Source organism: Cryptomeria japonica, chromosome 5 (genome assembly GCF_030272615.1).
Source record: "Cryptomeria japonica chromosome 5, Sugi_1.0, whole genome shotgun sequence".
NCBI lineage: Eukaryota > Viridiplantae > Streptophyta > Pinopsida > Cupressales > Cupressaceae > Cryptomeria > Cryptomeria japonica.
In genome coordinates this window covers 309,674,915-309,696,909 of record NC_081409.1, presented here as the reverse complement: position 1 = coordinate 309,696,909, position 21,995 = coordinate 309,674,915, and the positions used below count along the sequence as shown (strand labels likewise).

Genomic DNA, 21,995 nt, shown 5'->3' with positions numbered 1-21,995 from the left:
AGCATGTAACTTGTGTAACTTGTAAAGCAATTAGGTCTGGCCCTAAATGGGCGAACCCCTTGTGCAATAATGTAACTTGTAATTAGAGCCGACCTATATGTAATTTGTAATTAAAGGTCTGATCCTATTCTTGGCGCCAAAACTACAAGGCCGACTATGATCTATTGGAGGCATTAATTCATATATATACAATGTAGTATCCCTTGCTTATGTATGGAAGAATTGATGATTTTGATTCAAGGAATATTGTCCAACAAGTTACATACAATCTACAACTAAGCACTTTACTGATTTGCAGAGTATATAGGAAACATATATCAATTTAACTACCAAGGGAACAACTCAATTTTTCATCAAAACTAGAATTGACATTATGTCAAATAGATGTCATACATGCTTCAGAAATATGGGAGTTTGAAGTATACAACTGTTGCAATTAATTTTCTGATCACTATTTCAGACTTTCTAATGATAGACAATGACATTCATTGATACATGAACAAAGATGTAAGTTTGCAACTGATCTCTAAATCGAACCCTGACAAGATAGTATTCCAATTAAGCATACCTGAATTGGCTGAGTACCAATTCCGAAGAGCAACCCTTCAGAGGATCTTTCACCCCCTCTGTTATGCAATCACTTGGGAGGTATCGTTCCCAATGATTCAGCTGAATACTTGTAGACCTTCAAGCTCCACAAATGCTCAAGTAGATGCACAAGAGAAAAAATAAACTTGGATGCCAAATGAGAGACCCATGGGGTCTATTTATACACATAATAGAATCTTCTAGAAGCCTCTTAGTCTTTCTAGAAGTATCCATAACTTTCTAGAAGTATCCATAATAGAATCTTCTAGAAGCCTCTTAGTCTTTCTAAAAGTATCCATGACTTTCTAGAAGTATCCATAATAGAATCTTCTAGAAGCCTCATTGCACTTTTTAGATAAAAAGTTACTTCATAAAATAAAAAGTGCACCTCAATATAACATCTTGGCCCCAAATAATAAAATATAATGTCTCCAAGAGCATAATGAGCCATCCATTCACCAAATAAATGCCAAAATGACTCTCTCACCACAACCATCTGCCTACGAGAGTCTGGAATAGGCAAATCCACGTAAAGTGTCATGTCATACTAAAGAGGGGACATGACATACAAGATGATTTGTGATCATTCTACAATCAAAAACAATCAGCAAATTACCTATCTCTGCAATCAACGATTTACTTCTGCATGTCAATCATCCTAGACCTGGGAACTATCTCCTTATTGGCGAATTATCTAGGGCTGGCAAACTGATCAAAATGCAGCGAATTCATCAGACAAGGACAGCGAACTTGTATTCAGATTGGAAAACTTCATTTAGATCGGCGATCACCTTCGTTCTGGGCTGCAGAATTAATTCACAGTGACAGCGATCTGCCCTTGAAGGATAATTGATCAGATTATTGTATGACAGATAAGTTTGCCCTAGTTTTGGTTATGCCCTAGCAAGGGAATATTGTAAGTCTGCTACTGTGTTTTGATCTAATACAATCTGAGATATTTGTTGCTGGGTTTTTCACCTCCAAGAGGGAGGTTTTCCCAGGGTACTGCTGTGTTATGTGTGTTGAATTTGTTATTTTCTGTTTACTGTTATCAGTCTGATCCTAAAATTAACACGACACACTCTAACTATGCAAGTTGTAATGGAAAAAAGGCATAAACCATGATGAACACAAGGTGTGGTGAACAAATAATTCTATAGTAACATAAAGCATGAAAAAAGTTGTTGAATTTAGAATGAACCCTTGTTCCTATGCTATTTAATTGATTGTCTAGTGTGGCATTACACCAAGTCTATACTAGACATTTCTTTTTCATCGTGTCATAGATATTGATGGTAAGCCAAATCAAACATGATAAGTCGAACTAAATAAGCATGAGAGATATCCCTATAATAATAATACCTTGTTCTTGATATAATCTATTCTTTAATTTAATGTAAGTTCCATTTTCTCACAAAACAAGCCTACAAGTAAAACTTGTTAGCTTGATAGTAAAATGCAGTTAAAATAAATAATAGTTATAGTTAACTACAGCTAAACAAAGTTATGCAGAAGAATTCAAATTGCTGTAAAATTATTGCCTCCTAAAGATTGTAATATTTTGGGATTCTAAGGTCTCTATGTGTAGCGTTTCCCAATTAGAAAACCAAATTGCATGGATGAATCATGAAGGTGTAAATTGTGACAATTCACTTCTTGAATAACACTTACTGGTTTCTTATCCGATCAAACTCTATAGTTGGAAGCCAAGATGGAAAACATAATGAGTGCAGAGAAGGCAAGCATCAATACCATACAGGCTTTCTGCAATGCAGAATGTGTTTGATCTGATGCATATACAACAAGCTTTTCTAGTGATTTGGTACTATCCCCCTTTAATGCTCTGTCCCGTGCTGCTAACAATACAACCAAAACAGCTTCACTTGCTGTACCTTGAATAACACCACCACCTTTACCTGCAACAAATTTCTTACCATGAGTACATCAAATGAAAAACCATTTAAAAAAGAGTAGAAGATGTATTAATTGCCATAGGCTGCCAAAAATAATTAGATAGTTAATAGTTATAGACTAAGATGAACAGTATTTATAATTCATTTGTGTAAGGCATCAGTAAGATAAGTAGAAAATCTGTGTACAAAATTAAATACATGCAAAGATAATACAATTGCATATTGATAAGCATTGAGGAAAACACAAGAGTAAAGAAGCCAACAACCTGCAAAGATGCAATAACAGAGATGTTCGTCTGTGATAGTTCAGTTTTATGAGATTTTCATTTTTGTGCATATTTTTACCAGAGTCGAGCTGCCATTTCATCCCCAACCATGCCAACCTTTGAAATGTGTTTTTCTATGTATACGAATTAAAAATGAAAAGGTTTTCTCTATAACTCAATTATATTTGGAATTTGTGATGGAAGGGATTTTAGCTAAGATACCAGTTCTTGGCAAAATGGGCTGGGTCCGAGTCCTGGTTCTTGCCCGGTCCTGGTTCTCCCCGGGTTCCTCCCGGGTCCTGCCCAGGTGGCTGGGTTCTCTATGGGTCCTGCCACGAAGGACCCACAGAGAACCCAGCCACCTAGGCAGGACCCGAGAGGAACCCATGGAGAACCCGAGCGGACCTAGGAGAACCAAGGCCTATGGGTTCCCAAAAACGGGGCCCACAGGTCATAAAAACACAATAAACAATTAAAAAATACCTTTTTTAATACTTTTTTAACATCTAAACCCTAATTTTGCCCCTTATGATGCATGAAATGCATCAAAACATATATATAATTTTGATGTTTGAACATATATATATATATATAATTAAAATATATATGTGTGTGTACGGATGTACCCGTACCCGTACCCAAGAAAAAAAAATTGTCGAATCCGCGAATCCGTACCTGAATCCATACCCGAATCGGTAACTTAGGATTTTAGGCATAAATTTGTGTATTTCCAAAAATCAGTTCCTGGTCATGGGTTTTCGAATCACCTAGTATCACCGATTGATTTCTCAAAGGTTCAGTGGGCTCCTCCCCCAAAAGCCTCTTGGAAATTAAATTTTGAGGGCATACCCTAAGGCAATCCAAGCCTCTCTAGTGCTGGATGTGTCCATTCAAAATTCTTCGAGATGTTTACTCAGATTGGCAACAAAAAACTTGAAATTTAGAACCTATAACAAGGCCAAAGTCAAAGCTTTACTACTCGTTCTACAGTTAATCAAATCATCAAACCTCAATAATATTATCATCAAGGGCCACTCATTGGTCATCACCTTCTACATTCAAAATCACCACTCATCTAATTGGAAGATTATAAATATCCTAAAGGAGGCCTTTGAAATTTTGTATAGTATTCCTTCCTACCACATCAAACATTGCTACTGAAAAATTGGACAAGATCTCTATTATGTGACTATCACTCAAGAAGATTTCTTTTAGAGCATTTTTCAGGCCCTTCTGAACTACCTTCTCGTAGTATTGGTTAAATCAAATAATTCTTTAAGAGATTGAGCTTAACCTTCAATTCAAAAAAATTATAAATTATTAAATTCTTCCTCAAGTCAATTTCTCAATTAATTTATTCATTGTAGGGCCATGAATAGTAAGTTAGTAACTATCAGCAAAGTGATAAGCACTTTGACAACTACCTCATGCTTCGTGTTTAAGCAATGGTGATTTTCCACTTGAAAATGTGTCTTCAATCAGAAGCAATACTGCCAAATACATTTCATACTTTTTTTTTATCTTCTTTTTGTGCATTTCTAGTCATTGTATAAGCTATAACCATTCTTATTTGGGCAACCACTGTCAAACAATCTTATTAATTTAGTCACAAACTGCCTCCTGAGCAAGTTTTTGTTGAGCCTTGCAAACAACTTGGTTGCATTTCTCCTCTTCTCAACATAATCCTTCAACAAAAGGGTTTCCAAACAGGGAAAGACTCTGCATTTCTATCATCTGCTCTATATGATTAGGCTGAGGTTTGTTTAAAAAGTTAAAACCATTGGTTTTTATCCAAGATGTCAATTTTATTCAAAGAGTGATTGATACTCATTCAAGGGTGTTGAAAGCAGATCTGCATCCTGGATTTGTTCTTGTATTTCTTCCTACTCACAATTCCAAAACAGCTAGCTACAAAATGAATGAATTTCCTTCTCTGATATCAACGTGAGGTTGTCAGAAACCTGCTCTGCTACCACTGATCCAGATTGATTAGCAATCTGATGGAAAACACAATGAATTGTTTAAATTTGCATGTGTTATAGAAAGAAGAATTAATTGCAGCAATCATAGCATAGAGATAGTTACAAAATATAAATTTGTAAGTAAATGAACCAAGAACAAATAGAGATAAAAATTTACAAAATGAGAATAAAATATGTACTAAAATATACATTGAAAATTAGACAGGTATACACATATTGGTCATACAAGAAGAGATGCTAAACTACTACATTCTGATTCATAAAAATTAAAAAAAGAGATGTGATTGCTGAGGTGGCCTATACAATGGCACAAAGGGAGATCAGCGAACTTGTTACATAAAAAAAAATTATTGCTTTCTAGTTATTTGGTGCGATATCTATTTTGCAACAACGTAGTTTTCAGTTGGTGTGATTTCCAGTTCATCAATTGAAGATTTGACTGAAATTAAATTGTTATTCCACAATTTACTTTCTGTTAAAATGTAATTTCCTTTCTAATTTAATAGATAGAAGATAGAAGAAAGAATAACATTGTTTGCAGCACTAACACATCCAAAGTTTTGAAATTCCACTTGATAATTAATAGAGACAATTTTACATCATCGACTATGTGGCAAAATATGAAGAAATGAACAGGTGAGAAACTCTTTTGCTATCCTTGATTTATCTGATCTGACATTAACAACATGAATTGATATCAAAACCAAAAATAAACTGAGATCCATCATTTACGTACCAGGCAAAAGAAAAGGCTCAGGAAGCTTTAACATTTTTCCAAGCCAGTTCAGGACTATAGCTTCAAGCTCAGTTGCAGCAGGAGATGTTATCCAGCTAAAACCAACAATATTAAAACCACCACTGAGCATTTCCCCTAGAAGGCCAGCAGTACTACTATTTGAAGGGTAAAAGGAAAAAAAATTGGGGCTCTGCCAATGAGTGATCCCAGGTATGATCTTATTCTGAACATCTGCAGAACTCAACATGAAAAGATAAGAAAAAGAGATTCTGTATATATTGAGTAACATGATATCCAAAGAAAATATTAACTGTATTGTCTCAAAAAAAAGCATGAGGAAATATACGGAAGACAAATAAATTAACAAATGTCAACAATGTAACTTGTCAACATAATTAGCCACATCACCAGTTAGAACATTCTCCAATGTTTCAGGGCATTCTGGAGCATTATCAGGTAGAAGTGTTTGCAAATATCCAGGCTGTACGAACAAAAGATTCCCCTTATTAGAATTGCAAAACACTTGCTTTCTCATGTCAATTTTAGTATTCTAAAACCCATGGTCTAATCCAACAAACATCTTGAAAATTGAATAACAAATAAAGTAAAAAAATCGTTAATAAATTTCTTAATTTAGATTATTGCAAAACCTTTCACAAATAGAAGAACGCAAAGTCTACCAACTAAAATCCAATTCTATACCAGGTCTGTGCTGAGCCTGTTTGAAACTTTCAGCTACAAAAAAAGAATGGCATACAAAAATCAAAGAATCTTAAAAAGCAATCTGTGAGGAACCTGAGAAATTTGTCTCTTCATTGTGGGTTCATGCTAAAATCCAATTCTATACTGCATCTATTTGAAACTATTAGCTACAAAAACCGAATTGCATATAAAAATCAAAGAATTCATAATGACCTGAACTAAAAATATATTCATAATGACCCCAGAAAGAATTTGTTTCTTCATTGCACATTGACCTAATATTTGCACTCAAACTTGTTACAGCTTGACAAATGATTTGTCTTGCAGTCTCTTTGTCAGCATTTACAAGATTATATCTCAGTTTGCAAGATCAATGACAATCACAAAGCCAATTTTTGACAAAACCTTTCAATCAATTTTCTCTGCTTAACACCAATATTATCTTGCAGCCTCTCTGCAAGCATTTACAAAAACAAACCTACATCTCAGTTTAACTCTTAGACTCTTAATATTATGCATGACCACGACCTGCTCAATAGTTTGTAGACAGCAAATGTCTCTATTTCATGAAAACTAAGAGACACATCTACCCAAAAGAAAGTAATGTTTCATGGAGAATTTGGAAATGTCTTACATCATCTACACTTGGTATGAACATTTTATGTTAAGGGCAGGTAATGGAGGAAATACTATAAATGCAATCTGTATTTTTCAATTTTTGTGATAGATGTGTTTGTGGTGATCCAAAGCACGTTTATGAATAACTTGCAAAACATGTAAGTCAAAACAGCTCTGACAATGATGCACCCTCACGCAGCTTCATGGAAAACATTACTTTTTTCAAATACAAACTATACCTTTTTAAATGTTCTATATTTGATTTCTGGACTCTCCTTAAGATCACCAACAAAAGTGGCATTCAAAACTATAGTTCACAGACTAAGACTTTGAAAGTACTCAGCAAGCCAAAAATATCCAACTCGGCAAAACTCAACAACTTTTAAAAGTACTTAAATTTCTTTAAAAACACTTTTTTTTTAGCAAAATTCAGTTATAAAATGTATCACATGAGTCTAAAAAACCATGGAAAATTATTTTCTATTAGATTTTATTATTGAATACAAATGGAGTACAAATTACATTATCATGTGGAGCTAGATGCAATAGCTATCTAATAGCTATTATGAAATATGATGATTATAATTAATCTTTGAAGGTCATCATCATAAATTGCATATCTAGGCAAGTAAATTATAAGTTTTCACAACTTCCTTTTCCCTATTCTAGTGAAAAATTGGGCAATAGAGAATCTAGTCCTTGCACTCAATTGTGGCTTCTCGCGTGGCCTAGAAGATTGTGCCTATGGCTCCACCCTATTGCTAGATGGTAATGACTCCTTTGCCACATTAATGTCATCCACTAGCAATTCAATCTCCCCTATTCTGCTATAGCCACATCTTCCATGGCCGACCTCTCAAAACAACAATCTCATCCTCTATATACAAGGAGGCCTCATCAACCTACATGGTCCAATCACTATAGAGATCAATGTCATCCAAATCGATAGGTTACTCTAATTCATCCACGCAAAACCAAAGGTTTTATTGCACAAAAACTAGGTCATTGAAGCATTGAGTCAATTAATATGCTTCTTCCTATGAATGTCATCAAACAAACTCCAATTGCACTCACAACCAAAACCAATATAAGGCTGAGACGAAATTCAAAGGGCTATATTTTGGAGATTTGGCATATTTCCAACCCAATCTTCCCTCCAAGAACATGCAATAACATATTCAAGAGTTTGCAAACAAACTATATTCTGTTAATAATTGTAATTTGTAACTTGCAAGATATAAGACTTCACCTTTTCTTACCTAGCATCTAGGTGGATCTTCCTTGAATAGATAGTGGTTGAGATTCCAAGGTTGAGATTGGAAATGCATCATAAGAAGGATTCCCAAATGTGAAGATGAAAAGTGGAACGTGATCAAGGAATGAATAGATGAGTTAAGCAAAGTTAGAAGCTTTATAATGATGATACAATTTGGGAATATGTCCCATCATCATCACCTCGAGCAATTGGAAATGTTGAGTATCAAGAGATATTGCTACGTCACAAACACTTCTTTGTGATGATCTACAAGTTGTGCATGCTGAGTTGGCATCTGGTCATCATACAACCAAACAAGTTGTGCCACATCAGCATGTCCAAGTGCATTGAACTTGACTCGTCCCAAGAAGGACAACTACACATGTGGAAGGCACTGAATTTAATGTACATAACCTCAATTCCTATTGGTGCACACTCAGACGAGGACATGTGTCCAAATTCGTTGTAATCATTTCATTGGTCAAGAAAGAGTTTGTTGTAACAAACCCTAATTAGGGTTTCATTGAATTATCTTGGTCATTGATTTGAGAATCAATCTAGGCCCTTTGAAATGTAATGAGACCTCTATAAAAAGCTCAAACCTCTCATTTGTAAGGGTTAATAGTAGCCAGATAGTTAGATAGCAAGTAGAAGTAGAGTTGGAGGAGGAAGCCAAAGATTGTTGCCAAGACTTGTTGAATCTAATACAAGATTTTCATTGAAGCGTGGTGGATTTCAATGTGTTGTTTCTACATCTTGCATGGTTTCTTGTTACTTCTCAAGTTTAATTAAAGTTCATTGATCATGGTGGATGCTTATGGAGATATCGTGATGAATTCTTTGGTTCATATTTTTTGTAAATTGCTTATTGTAAGGTACAGTGTAAAGTTAGCATGAGCCTAATCACTGTGCTAAGTTCGATTGTGGATACTTGTTCAAGTTGCGCCAACATTGAGTATTTGGGTGATGTATTCGCAATGTGAAAATCTTCCATTTCCTTAAAAGATTGCATCAAGTTTGTGTAGTTGTTGTCATCATGGTGAAGCAAACCTTGGTTTGGGGGAATTTGTCTATCTAAGTTTCATCCATTGTCATCATTGATCTTAAGGATGGTATTGGATATCTAAACCCTTATTCCCTTTTTGTCTTTTATTTTCCCAACAAGTTGAATTAGAGTCTATGTTCCAGGTGTTCATTAACGTAAGTCCCCTTGTGATTCCAACAAAATCACATCATAACACTAAGTCTATCCATAGCATTTAAGTTGCATAGTTCACATTGTAAACCTTGGAGCCCTCTCATTTGATCACTTTGTATAGCATATGAGGTTTCTTTGTTCAAGAGAGGATAGAATACTTTGGTTGTGTTCGAGGTGCATAGAAAACACATCAACACCTCCCCCTAGCTTGCATATGATTATGCAAATCTAAAATGATAAGGTCTCTCACCTCAACCTTCAAAGTTATCCTCTCAATGCATGTGGAGAAGCCCTCCATAACCTCCCCATTAGCATTCATGAAGGTATTAGTAGAAGAAAAACTTGGGTTGAGGTAGTACCCCATTGCATGAATTGGTTGGTGGAGTTGATTGTTCCACTTTTGATCAATGATCTCCCAAATAAAGGCAAATCTATTTGCATATGTTGATGGTGTTTTTACGCACTATGCATCACAGAATAAAATACTAAGTATTCTATCCTCTCTTGAACGAAGACTCCCAAATGCTAAACTCTATCCTCTCTTGAACGAAGACTCCCAAATGCTAAACTGAGTGATCAAGTGGGACGACTCCAAGGTTCTCAAATGTCAGGTCTTGATGTGCTCTTTGATAGACTCAATTGTATATGATGTGATATCGTTGGTTTCACAAGATAGACTTAAGTTGAATACTTGATGCTCGAATGATGCTGGAACGTGGGATTTCACTTAACTTGATTAAGAAAAGGGAAAAAGAGATAGGGTTGAGGAAGCTATTCTACTCCTACAAATGTGAGAACGATGGACAATCTTTGATAAAATTCCACTAAGTCTTACTTTGACATGCTATGAACATCTCCACAAGGCTAGTGCAATCTCCTAAGCAAGGTTGAAAAACTCTACGATTTTTTTGCAGACTCGCGATTACTCGCGTGTCATTTTTGACCGCGAGTCACTCGCCAAATAACTCGTGGCTGAATAATTCTAAAAATCGTGGCGATTCGTTGAGGTTAAAATCGCGGAAAACCGCAGAAAATTAGCATAAAAATTGCCACTTAAAAGGAAAAAAATTTAAATATCCAGTATCCTAATTTTTTTACCCATTTTTGGGTGTTTTAAGCTGCGACAGAGACATTGTGTGTAACACGAAAATGATAAAAGGGCTCAACGCGACAGAAAAAGGGTTGGTAAGGGCTTTTGCAAACCTCAAACACCAAATTTTCTATATTTTTGGTAAGTCAATGGTTTTAGTGCTGCAGTTTAAAAAAACATCAATTTAGACTCATTTCGGCCTTTGTTTGGCAGACGACAAGCAATTGAGAAAGGGCACACATTGAGCGATCAAGGGTTAAACCACACTGTTAACTTTCCATGATTGAAGATTAACACATTGTTCATACGTTAATGTTGTCTAATTAATGTTTTCAACCCATTAATGTTGTATTTAATATATTGCAATTAATAAATAATTTAGACTTAACAATCACTTTAACCCTTAATATTAATGTGTTACATATATGTAATAATTAATCGATTACAATTAATATTAAGGGCACGTGCTGATTATTATAATGTTAATTTTTTAGACATTGTTATAAAAATTAATATAAAAATAATATGTATTAATTTTAGACTTTATATAATATTAATATAACAATTAATATTAACAATAATACAACAATATCTAAATATTAATCGATTACAATTAATATTAAGGGAACGTGTTGATTATTATAATGTTAAGTTTTAGACATTGTTATAAAAATTAATATAACAATAATATGTATTCATATTTAGACTTTATATGATATTAATATAAAAATTAATATTAACAATAATACAACAATATCTAAATATTAATATCTTTTAAAGTATTATATATCTTAAGAAATTATATATTTTCAAATGTTCGATAAATTTGCCAAGTTATTGCCGGTTTTTTCCCGAGTTTTTTGGCAAGTCCTGAGTTTTTAGAAATTTTGGGTTGGCCAAGTCATTGCCGAGTCCAAGTTTTTCAACTATGCTCCTAAGGATAGCATTATGATTTTCAAATCATCACCACAAGCATAGACACCATCAAGTTGATGCATATCAATGAAGAAGCGATAATTGACGTTAAGCTAGGCTAAAATGGATCCAGTTGACTATGCAAGGCACTTTACCATCGGCAAGGTGTTAGTAGTATGGATATACGAATCTCACCATTGATCATGTAATGTCCCCAACGAGGAACTACATGGAATCAGATAATTATACATTCATATGCAGTAATTTTTTTTTTAAATAACAACATTATCATAAGGAAACATTTAGATCCATTGCTCAATTACTTCCAAAAGGTTCCTCCATACTATAAATAACAAATTGCATGAAAACATGAAAGCAAAAATCATAAGCATTCCTAATCATAACCTTTAGAACATAATGATCCAAATTACACAGTCATATACATGTAAACCAAAATAAGCTAACATCAATGGTAACTAAAGGATACTCATGAACATATGATGGATTGTCGGTACCAACACCAGACAATCTAAATCGCTACTCATAAATCATTAATACATTATATAATTCAATTACATCGAGATCCTCTGGAGAAAAGTGGTACAATAACATACATAAAAAGGTACATAAGATAGTAGCATAAATACGTCTTCAATATGAACATCGAGCCAATGAACCGGATGCACCAACAGGAGAGAGACACAACCACACTTCGCAAAAGAAACTAATTTCTAAAGGCTGGCCATGACCACCCGACCATGTGGATCCCAAAGGTCCACCCCACCATGCCAGGGAGATAGACACCAAGTCATAAAAAAACAACTAAGGTCAACAATGTCCAGCCATCCAAAAGAAAGTATAGTACTAACATCAAGTCCACCCACAGAGGCTCGATACAACAATTCATTGACAAGGTGCTAGGACACATTAGGGAAGAGGTGTCATCACATGGTCCCTCCCAAGGTACACATGCAGTATCGACAACCTTTCATGAGGACAAGGTGGTCAACTATGCTAGCTCCAAACGTCTCATGGACGGACAAGCAACGCCAGCTCCAAAAGTTCTATGGACGAACAAGTAGTTACCAGCAAAAAACATCTCCCAGACGGACAAGAAATGCCAGCTCCATACATCACATAGACGGACAAGCAATTGCCAGCTCCAAACGTCGCATAGACGGACAAGCATCTTCTCAAACCCTTCCAGAGCCTATACGAGCACTCAGGACATGGGCAAGGCAACTTATTTATTTTGATTGTGTAACCCCAGTTCATTATTATTTTTAGTTTTCACTTTGTTAAACAACTACACAATGAGTTACCCAGGCAGCCACTTTGGGCCCCGGCCCCCATTGTGAGCCACTCCTCCCTAAGACTCCAATGCTACCTTCTCATGGATCAACCAATTCCTAGGGTACAACCAATCATAATACAAAGGTATAGGCCAAGGGAATTCAACACCTTAACAAAAACCTCAATACCAAAACCACATGGTTTGAATAGATCCCAAAGGAGAGAATAATTCCATAATTCCATACCAACATGCAAATGAATCTCAACCAGGATGGACATCAAACCCGATTTAACAACCTCTCCTAGGAGCCTCTGTTACACTAGGCCAAAACCATCTGAACCCAAGGGTGTTTTATATTCCTCTAATGTATCCAAGCAACAAGGTTTTACCAACATCATAATAATACATCCTAACACTAAAATAACTCAACAGTCAACACCAAAAATAAAAACACATAAATACACTAAACCAAGTTTAATTAACACTATTCGTACACAAATGAGGTGTCATTAAATATTATCGAACTTTGCTAACTCAAATGAATCAATTACTTTATTCAATAAGGTAAAATTCAACACCTAAGTACTTTAATTAATCTTGTTTTAGTTCATTAAAATATTCCTATACTCAGACAGTAGCATTGACAGTAAAATACAGGGTGTTAATAACATAATTAAAATACTAACATAATATTAAAGCATAAATTCATCTTTAATTAAATGATTCAATGCCTCAATATCCAATTTACCTTCCCTAAAAAAACTACCATATGATTTGCTCAGAAAAACACAATAACCTAAACCTTAAGATTCCAATAGATTTTACTCCAATAATCTAATATCTTCTAATATCTTCTAATGTTAACTTTATTCTTCTCGACATTACATTAATTTACAAAAGGCAAAATACATTAATCACCTTAATTAATTTGCTTTCAAAACTCGCACAAAATTCCCTTTCTATAGAGCCTAATTGTAATGTACCGTACACAGCAGCACAACCTCCCTGTACGATCAATAGCCTCCAACTCGTATGGTCAACACACTCCACCCTTCGGTCAATTGCTCCCTCCACCGTATGGCCAACACCCTCCACCGTACGGTCAATACTCTCCACTGTACGGCCAACCCACCGTACAACCAACTCAATCCTCATACACCCTGCGTTGTACGGCCCACACTCCGTACGCTCCTTCAGTCAGTTGATTCTCCTATGCGGAACTAATAATCTCGGCCCCGGAAAGTGAGAGATGTAAAGACAAGCAATGATGTTACGAACAATTACTAGAATACTGGAATGCTCGGATTATGAATATTATTCAGAACACAATATCAGATATCGTTGTCTAATATAGATTTGTCTTCGAATGAAGAGTTCACAAATTTGTAGCATAATATGAAATATCGAAATGATATTTCCAATAGAAGACTAGGGTGGTTGTGAACCACCGAAACTACAATCACAGAATAGGGAGGATCTTGCACCTCCGAAATTGCACAGTGCCAAACTCGAACTGGAATTCACAAATACAAAGAAAACATCAAATTCACCATCATACCTACAACTATGCCAAACTCGGCCTTATAAATGGGCTCCAAGAAGTTTCCCGAAGGGTTACAAATGGCCAACACCAAAAGTTTATTATTTTATTAATTTGGGCCCCTTTATTTAGTAATTAAATTAATTAATTAAATAAGTCCTTATGATATTATTTAAAATTTAGGACCACTTAATTAAGTCACTTTATTAAAATTGGGGACATTACACTAATGTGAATAGAATAGTAAAAGAGATCCACTAACCTTAATATTCCACTAATCTCTTTCAAAGCCAATTTAAATCTCATACATAAATATTATACCTATACTAGTTTTCAAATACACAAATATTACCTTCCCGAAGTTTACAAGTTCCTAAATAATTAACAAAAATAAAATATACCTACGAGGTATAAAATAGTTACCCAATAATCTTATAGAGAGATAAATTGAAGATTAATGCACACAGGGGAAAAGATAAATAATGATCTTTTATAACAAAACTACTCAGACATATGCACAGGCACATTTAATCTCTAGGTGAAACGTTGCATTTCAAATTTATTAATTGGAAAGGCACAGAATAAGAATGAGTAAATATATATTCAGTTTAACACATTAGAATCGATAACCTAAAACTCCAATATTATGGTTCAATAGATAATTTATACATTCAACCCTAACATCTAAAGCTTTGTTTCCTAATTATGACATGGCAAAATAAATAAAGAACCATCTTATGTTCTCTGGAAAATAACAAAACATATAACCCCAACATTACAAACATATAATTATAGTTTCATTATTATTACAAACTGTACAATAATTTGTATTATATAATGTTGGTGTAAATAATTATTCATCTTGGGTATTATTACACTATACTTAAGTTTACTTAGGAAATGCATTTCATAGTAGTTTGGGTATGAGACACTTGGGTGTTTGTGCCACATTGGGATAGTGTGTGTAGGAGAATTTCCACCTTTTATGGTGTTGATCTTGTTGTTACACTCCACATTTAGTGGGTGATCCACCTCATGTGGACTATTATATTGTTTCTCCTACCTACCCACACCTATTTCCTACCTACCCTTGTTTCTTATTGAGCCGCATGTCAAGTTTGTGTGCTCACATATCCATATAGCCTTGCCTATATAAGCAGCCTTATATTCATTGTATGTAATGTTTAATGATCCAATTGATCATATTTTTCATCTTGATAGAATACAATTTATTTCTATCATCTATTTTGTTCTCTCTTATTTGTGCTTTCCATTGCCTCTTGATCTTGGCAAAATCTCACATGGTATCAGAGCCATTAGAGTGTCATTGGTTTGCTAATTGAGAGAAATTGATGCTATTTGGTATTGTGTATTTTGGAGTTTTCTATTGCAGGTTATTATTGAAGCTTGATGGGTCAAATCTGAGGTTACCATTGGATTGAGGAGGTCCAAGAAAGTCAGTTTTGCCTTTTGTTTCATCCAAATCGAACTTCGGAGGCCAAATCTAGAGGCATTTGAAGTTTGACGCTGCGACGGAAATTTTCCGGAAATTATAATTTTGCAGGCAATTTTCAAATAGCGATATCTCACTCATCTGGACTCGTTTTTACGAGCAATTTTTTTTGTTTTGGGGTAGAATTTCGTGATCTATACAGTGGTGTAGGATTTTTCTGTTTCTCGGATACAGGTTTTTCGGAAATCGTGAAATCCCGATTTTTACAACTTTCAAGGCTTCATTTGGGCTCATATGGACTCCTTTTCAGGTGCCATTTTTTTGAAAGTGCATATTTTTTCATCTACTTTCATAATCTGCCATTTGTTTGCAGTAATTTTAAGTAGAAATTGTACTTTCATTATTTGGCCATTTTTGGCATATTTGGTACTTGCATTTTGCTTGGATCTCAGTTTAGATCACTAGCAGTATTTGTTGAAGTCTCTTAGACCTCATTTTGAGAAGTTGTAAATTGAAATCAGAAGTCCACTTAGCCTTGTTTTGCAAGTGGCCTATTGTACAAGCACTACATATAAAGTGCTAAAATCATCATTTTTGGGGGTACTTTGATTGAGTTAATTTGGGGGGGTGTCTCTTGTGCTTTTGTGATCTTGTGTTCCTTCCTTTTTGCTGCTATGGGTTCTTCTAAGTTTCCTCTCTTAACTCCTCATAATTATGCTACTTGGAAAATTGATGATGGAAAAAGGACTAACTCATTACATTGATGGAACTATTGTTGCTCCCGTTGATCCTAAGGTTGATCCAGTTGGTCACTTGGATTGGCTCACTAAAAATATCATGGCAATTGGTACCTTAAGAAAGTATGTATCAAAGGATCTCATTTTTCATATTGAGAAATGTACTCTAATCAAAGATGCTTGGAAAAAGTTTCAAGACTTGTATGGTCAAGTTGATGAGATTAGGGGATATCAAATTGATAGTGATCTCACCATGTTAGATCCCAAGAACTTTGATACTATACAGGATTATGTCACTAAGGCAAATGAGTTGAGGGCACAACTCAAGGATTGTGGAATTGACAAAAAGGATGCTCAATTGGTTTATAACTTGTTGGACAAACTTCCTTCAGAGTATGCAGCCTTTATATCTAGCTTTCACACCCATAGATTAGCTCAAGGTTCCTCATACACTTCTCCCTCATTTGATTCATTCACGGAGATGTTGATACTTGAGCAATCTAAGTTGACCACAATGGGGATTCTCAAATCTTCAAAGTCACAAGCTTTGGTGGCTAACAAAGGGAATCAAAGTAATCAAGGAAAAGGCAAGAATCAAAAGCAATCTAAGTCAAAACCACAACAAGAAGGAGCACAATCTTCCTCTCCACAACAAGGTGATTCACCATTCTCGCCTAAGAGGAAATCATATAAGGACAATCTTTTTTGTGGATATTGCAAGAAGTCAGGACATGATGAACATCATTGTTATAAGAAGGATATTGATGAGTTGAAGAATCTTCTTGAGAAGAATAGAATCAACCTACCTTCTAGAATGTCTACATCGGCTTCTTCTTCCAAGGATAAAGGAAAGACTCACTCTTTTGGGACAAGAAAAGGAAAAGCTCTATGTGCTACTATCAGTCATGATTCAGAGAGATGGCTTCTAGATTCAGGGGCTTCTCATCATATGGCATCTTCGCAGTCTATGTTCTCTACATTTGAGCCTTGCACCATGCTACAGATATTGATGGGCAATCATACATACATGGATGTGATTGGGAAAGGATCTATTGACATTGGGGACAACTCCTTCAATGATGTGTTGTGTGTACCCCACTTGACAAACAATCTCCTTTCCATCTATCAAATCACACATGGCGCAACTAAGAGAGTTGTGGAGTTCACACCTAAGTCAGTTTTCATTAGAGATTTGGAGACTAGAGCTATCATTGCGACTGGGGTGGTTGATCATGCATCTCGGTTATACTCCTTTTCAGATTTTGTTGATGATGATGATTTCACATTTGATGATTCTACACATGATGATCACACTTCTTGTGATGGTTCAATTTTTGAGAACTTTGGGCACTTGAACATGGGGATTCTCACATGTGACCCCGTTCTTGAGCCTTGTATTTCATCTCCTCATATTGATATCACATCACCTATTGCACCTGATGATGCAGATAGTGCGACAGTTTTGCCTTCATGTGATTCAGTGCAGCAAGATATTCATTGTCTTCCAACTTCAAATTCATGGGATGATTACTTGATAGACATTGCAGGTTTATTTGTGGAATCCTGCATTGTAGATTTGGGAGACATCATTGATGACATTCATCTTCTCTTTGATGAAGGTGATCCTTCTTCGATTGTTGCAAGGGAACACTCTGACCCTCTTGTTCATTCTCTAAATGATCATTCTTTCGAGATTGACATGATTGTGGATACTTATGTACAGCAGTTGGAGGAGGTCTCTTTATCTTTTGAGGAGACATGTGAGTCTTTGGGACATGTTCTACATCCATCTCCCCTAGATCTTGGAGTGCCTTTTTCAGCAGTGTGGCACAGATTACCACCTTTGGAGGGGGTATCTTTCAGCATCGGCATGGGGATACTTGAGCAGTTTTCAGAGATTCCTTTCATCATGAGTTTCTTTTATACATCTTCCCTTCATGATTGGGGAGACTTCATGGATACACCTTTGGTTTTGTTTCTTCCTAAGGGGAGGAATGTTGTTCGACGTTCATGGAGCAGTTTCTCCATACATCGAGCTTCTATCATTGGTGCAAATTCCACATTGAGGGGGGGCTTCCTAGCTTCTCTTCTTCTCTCATATGAGGGGGACTTTTTCCTCACATGGGGTTTTGTTCCTCACATTCTTCTATGAGAGTTCTCTTGTATGTTTTCATCTCTCTTTTGGGGGAGGGTTTTTTCCCATTGGGTTTTTCTCTCTTTCCTCGCTTTATGGGAGGTTGCATTTGCATTTGTACATGGGTACCTGTTGACGTGTATTTTGTACACAGCCTAACACAGAATAAAATACCTAAGGGTATCTTATCCTCTCTTGAGAAAAAGTCTCTAACTGCTGAAGATTCGCATAAAGGATCAGTTAGGATGACTCCAAGGTTCCTTTTAGTAGGGTCTCTACATGTGGATAAGCTCGCCGTGGTATGATGTGATTTGCTGGAATCACAAGGGGACTTACATTTGGTGATTGAATTTCCGATCTGCTTTGCTAGAACACAAGCTCTCACTAACTTAGATTAAAAAAAGGAAAAAGGAAGGGGGTGAAGAGAGGATCTAATCCTAATACTAAGAATGTAGGAGCAATGATTTGATTTTTGATGAAACTCCAACTAGGTCTTGTTTTGACATCAATGGAACATCTACACAAGGCTAGTGCGATCTTCTAAGGGAAGCTTTATGATGTTCAAATCATCACCACAGGCATAGACACCATCAAGTTGATGCATATCAATGAAGAAGCGACAAATTGAAATTGAGCTTAGGCTGAATGATTCCAGTTGACTACGCAAGGCAAGTCTGCAATCAACAAACTGCTAGTAGTATGGATGTACGAATTCCACCATTAATCAATCGCATTTCCTCCATTCATCTAATCATCTACCATCTAAGATTGAAGACTCAACAAGAAACCATGCAAATTGCAAGAAACGACACACTTCACCATTACTTCAATGAAAATGGAGTTTGTTTACAATCAATGGCAACAATTTCTTGCCTTGTCCTCCTATTCTACTCTAATTGCTTCCAACTATTCTCTAACTATTCTAACTATTTACATACTATCTCTAACAATTGCTAAAATTAACCTTTACAAATGAAATGCCAGGGCTTATATAGTGCCCACAATACAATTTGATGGCTTAGATCAATTCAAGATCAATGGCCAAGATTTTACAATGAAAACCCTAATTAGGGTTTGTTACAACCATTACATAACATTTAATGCTTGACCAATGATAAAATTGTATTGCTTGGACACATGTCCCCTCTAGAAAAATCGACCAATGGATAGCCGGGGTAGGTACATCGGAGTTTGTGCCACCTTCCATGAGTTAAGTACATTGAATCTGGACATGCTGAGGTGGACCTCACTGATTGGAGAAATGATGACTAGGACGCCACCTCATTTGACACTTGTAACTTGGTAGATATTCAACTTGATGTTGTTGAGAAGCTTGCTTTAATTAATTCATCTGGAACTATTTACTTCTTCAACGAGCCCTTTGTTCTAACTCCTTGTGTCCTTGATGTGCAGGAAGATGATGTACCTCGCCTTGGAACGCTGGATTGAAAGAGGTCGCCCTTGTCCTGGCTTGATCGTCCTGGCGAAGACCGTCCTGGCGAAGACCGTCCTTGATCCGGCTTGATTTTCCTTGAAGAGATCTCCATTTGATGCCTACACAACATTTCAAAATTAGTACCATGATTTTGCAATGAATAGCATAGATTAAATTAATTTTAGGAAACTTCATGATTAGTCCTTGAATTATCATTTCCTAAATGACGATTGAGCTAATACAATTCAAAATTCAAAATTCAAGCTTAAGGCAATGACGATCAAAATTCGAAATTAAAACAAGAGATCTTGCCATACCTTACTTGAGAGTTTAACTCTAAAAATAAAGGAATTCGCCTAGGCAAAATTTGAAATAAGATGGTCTTCAACGTGATCTCCCTTCAAAATAGCAATTTCGCCACCTTTCAAGTTTTTGACGTGATCTTCAAGCCTTTGACAAGTTCGCACCAATAGAATTTTCAAGTTCGCACCCCTTTTGAATATAATTCGCACCTCTTTGTCTTCCTTAAATCGCACTTGAGATGATAAAATAACAATGTGAAAATAATGATCTTCACCACCCTCCTTTATAAGTGCTTACCTCTCATCATTATTTAGGCCGACTTTTGTAAAAATAAAGCAATTATAAACGATTTTTTAATAAATAAGAAAGGCCGACCTTCATAAAACAATAAAATACCAAGCGCTCTATAATAATTAATTAATTTGCCATCGTTTTTAATTAATAAACTTCGATTTTTTTTACAAGGCAAAAATTAATTAATATTTAAATGCAATATTTAAATGCTATTTTTAATTAAATTTTCAATCTTATCGAATTTTCTAGCATTTAAATAAATTCAAAAATGTGTTTGAGCGCCAAAATATTTTGAAGATGGAAAGATACGTACCTCATCGCCCTGGTCCCTTGGAGAGGGACAGGAGCGATCCATCAACTGGGTCTTGATTCTTGCAATTTCGACGTCCAAAGTATTTATTTCCACGTTGAATTAGACATTTTTGCTAGGATCTTTGAGCTTAATTGACTTGTTTGTGCGAATGAATGCATCTCATGACTATTATCGCCCTGGTCCCTTGGAGAGGGACAGGAGCGATCCATCAATTTTTACTTGAAATTCTCCGTCCTTGATATCAACTTCTCCTTTATTACCTTTCAAACAACGCTTTGAACCCTTTGCAAGTTTGTTTTGTCATGATCTTCGAAGGAAAATGAGTGCTTTGGCAAATATCGCCCTGGTCCCTTCCTGAGGGACAGGAGCGATCCTAGTGTCCTGGCTCAAATTTGCAAACTTTTGATCTTCGTTCTTCATTCATTGCCTTCCAAAGGACGTCCTTGACCTTGGCTATCCTTGCCTTGTCTTGGTTTTGAAGGAGCATGAGTGTTTTAATAAAAATCGCTTTGGTCCTTGTCCAAAGGACAGGAGCGATATAGGCTCTTGGTACAAATTGGTGATCGTTTGACGTTTGAAGCCTTTGGTATATCACCTTCGAAGGACGCCTTAGACCTTTTACCACCTTGCAAAACCTTGACTTGGCATGAATTTTACATGAATTGGCAAATATAATAGATATCGCTCTGGTCCCTTCCTGAGGGACAGGAGCGAACTTCAAGGTTTTGAGTTTGTCCTTGTTTCGACCAATTTGCCATCACTTTCATCGCATAGAATGAAGTCCTTTTGAACACCTTGGACGCTTGAAACTTTTGAAATCTATGCCTTTATGGAAATTTCACTCTGGTCCCTTCCTGAGGGACAGGAGCGAATTAGGTGTCTTGATGCAAATCTTTCACTTTGGTGATCTTTGTAACTTTGTGCTTGATTGAGACACCTTAAAACATCTTTGTCACCTTGTACTTCGCCTTGAAGTGTCTTGAATTTGGAGGAAAAGGCAACATATGTAAGATATCGCCGTGGTCCCTTGGAGAGGGACAGGAGCGAATTTGTACTTGTAGTCTCCATCACACTTCGCCAGCTTCCAAATTTATCTTCAACGGTCTCGTAATGTCCCCTTTCATTCATCCATGCCTTGGAATTCATTGTAACTTGGCAAGAAATTTGTCTAAGACAAAAATCGCTCTGGTCCTTCAGTGAGGGACAGGAGCGAATTTGACCTTCTAGGC

The 21,995-nt window shown here is 35.9% G+C and overlaps 1 protein-coding gene across 5 annotated transcripts in view; it reads right to left on the bottom strand.

The window, feature by feature from the left end:
- LOC131078302 (tyrosine decarboxylase 2) overlaps nt 1-21,995 on the bottom strand; it is a 345,647-nt gene that overhangs the window by 262,057 nt on the left and 61,595 nt on the right. For all 5 annotated transcript variants that reach the window (XR_009113764.2, XM_058015968.2, XM_058015969.1 and 2 more), the window contains exons 3-5: nt 5,894-5,966; nt 5,486-5,716; nt 2,341-2,504 (exon numbers count right to left, since the gene is read on the bottom strand). Coding sequence is in view for 4 of the 5 variants with exons in the window: in XM_058015968.2 (XP_057871951.1) it covers nt 2,341-2,504; nt 5,486-5,716; nt 5,894-5,966 (468 nt within the window). In the remaining variant the exon portion in view is untranslated. The remainder of the gene's footprint in view (nt 1-2,340; nt 2,505-5,485; nt 5,717-5,893; nt 5,967-21,995) is intronic.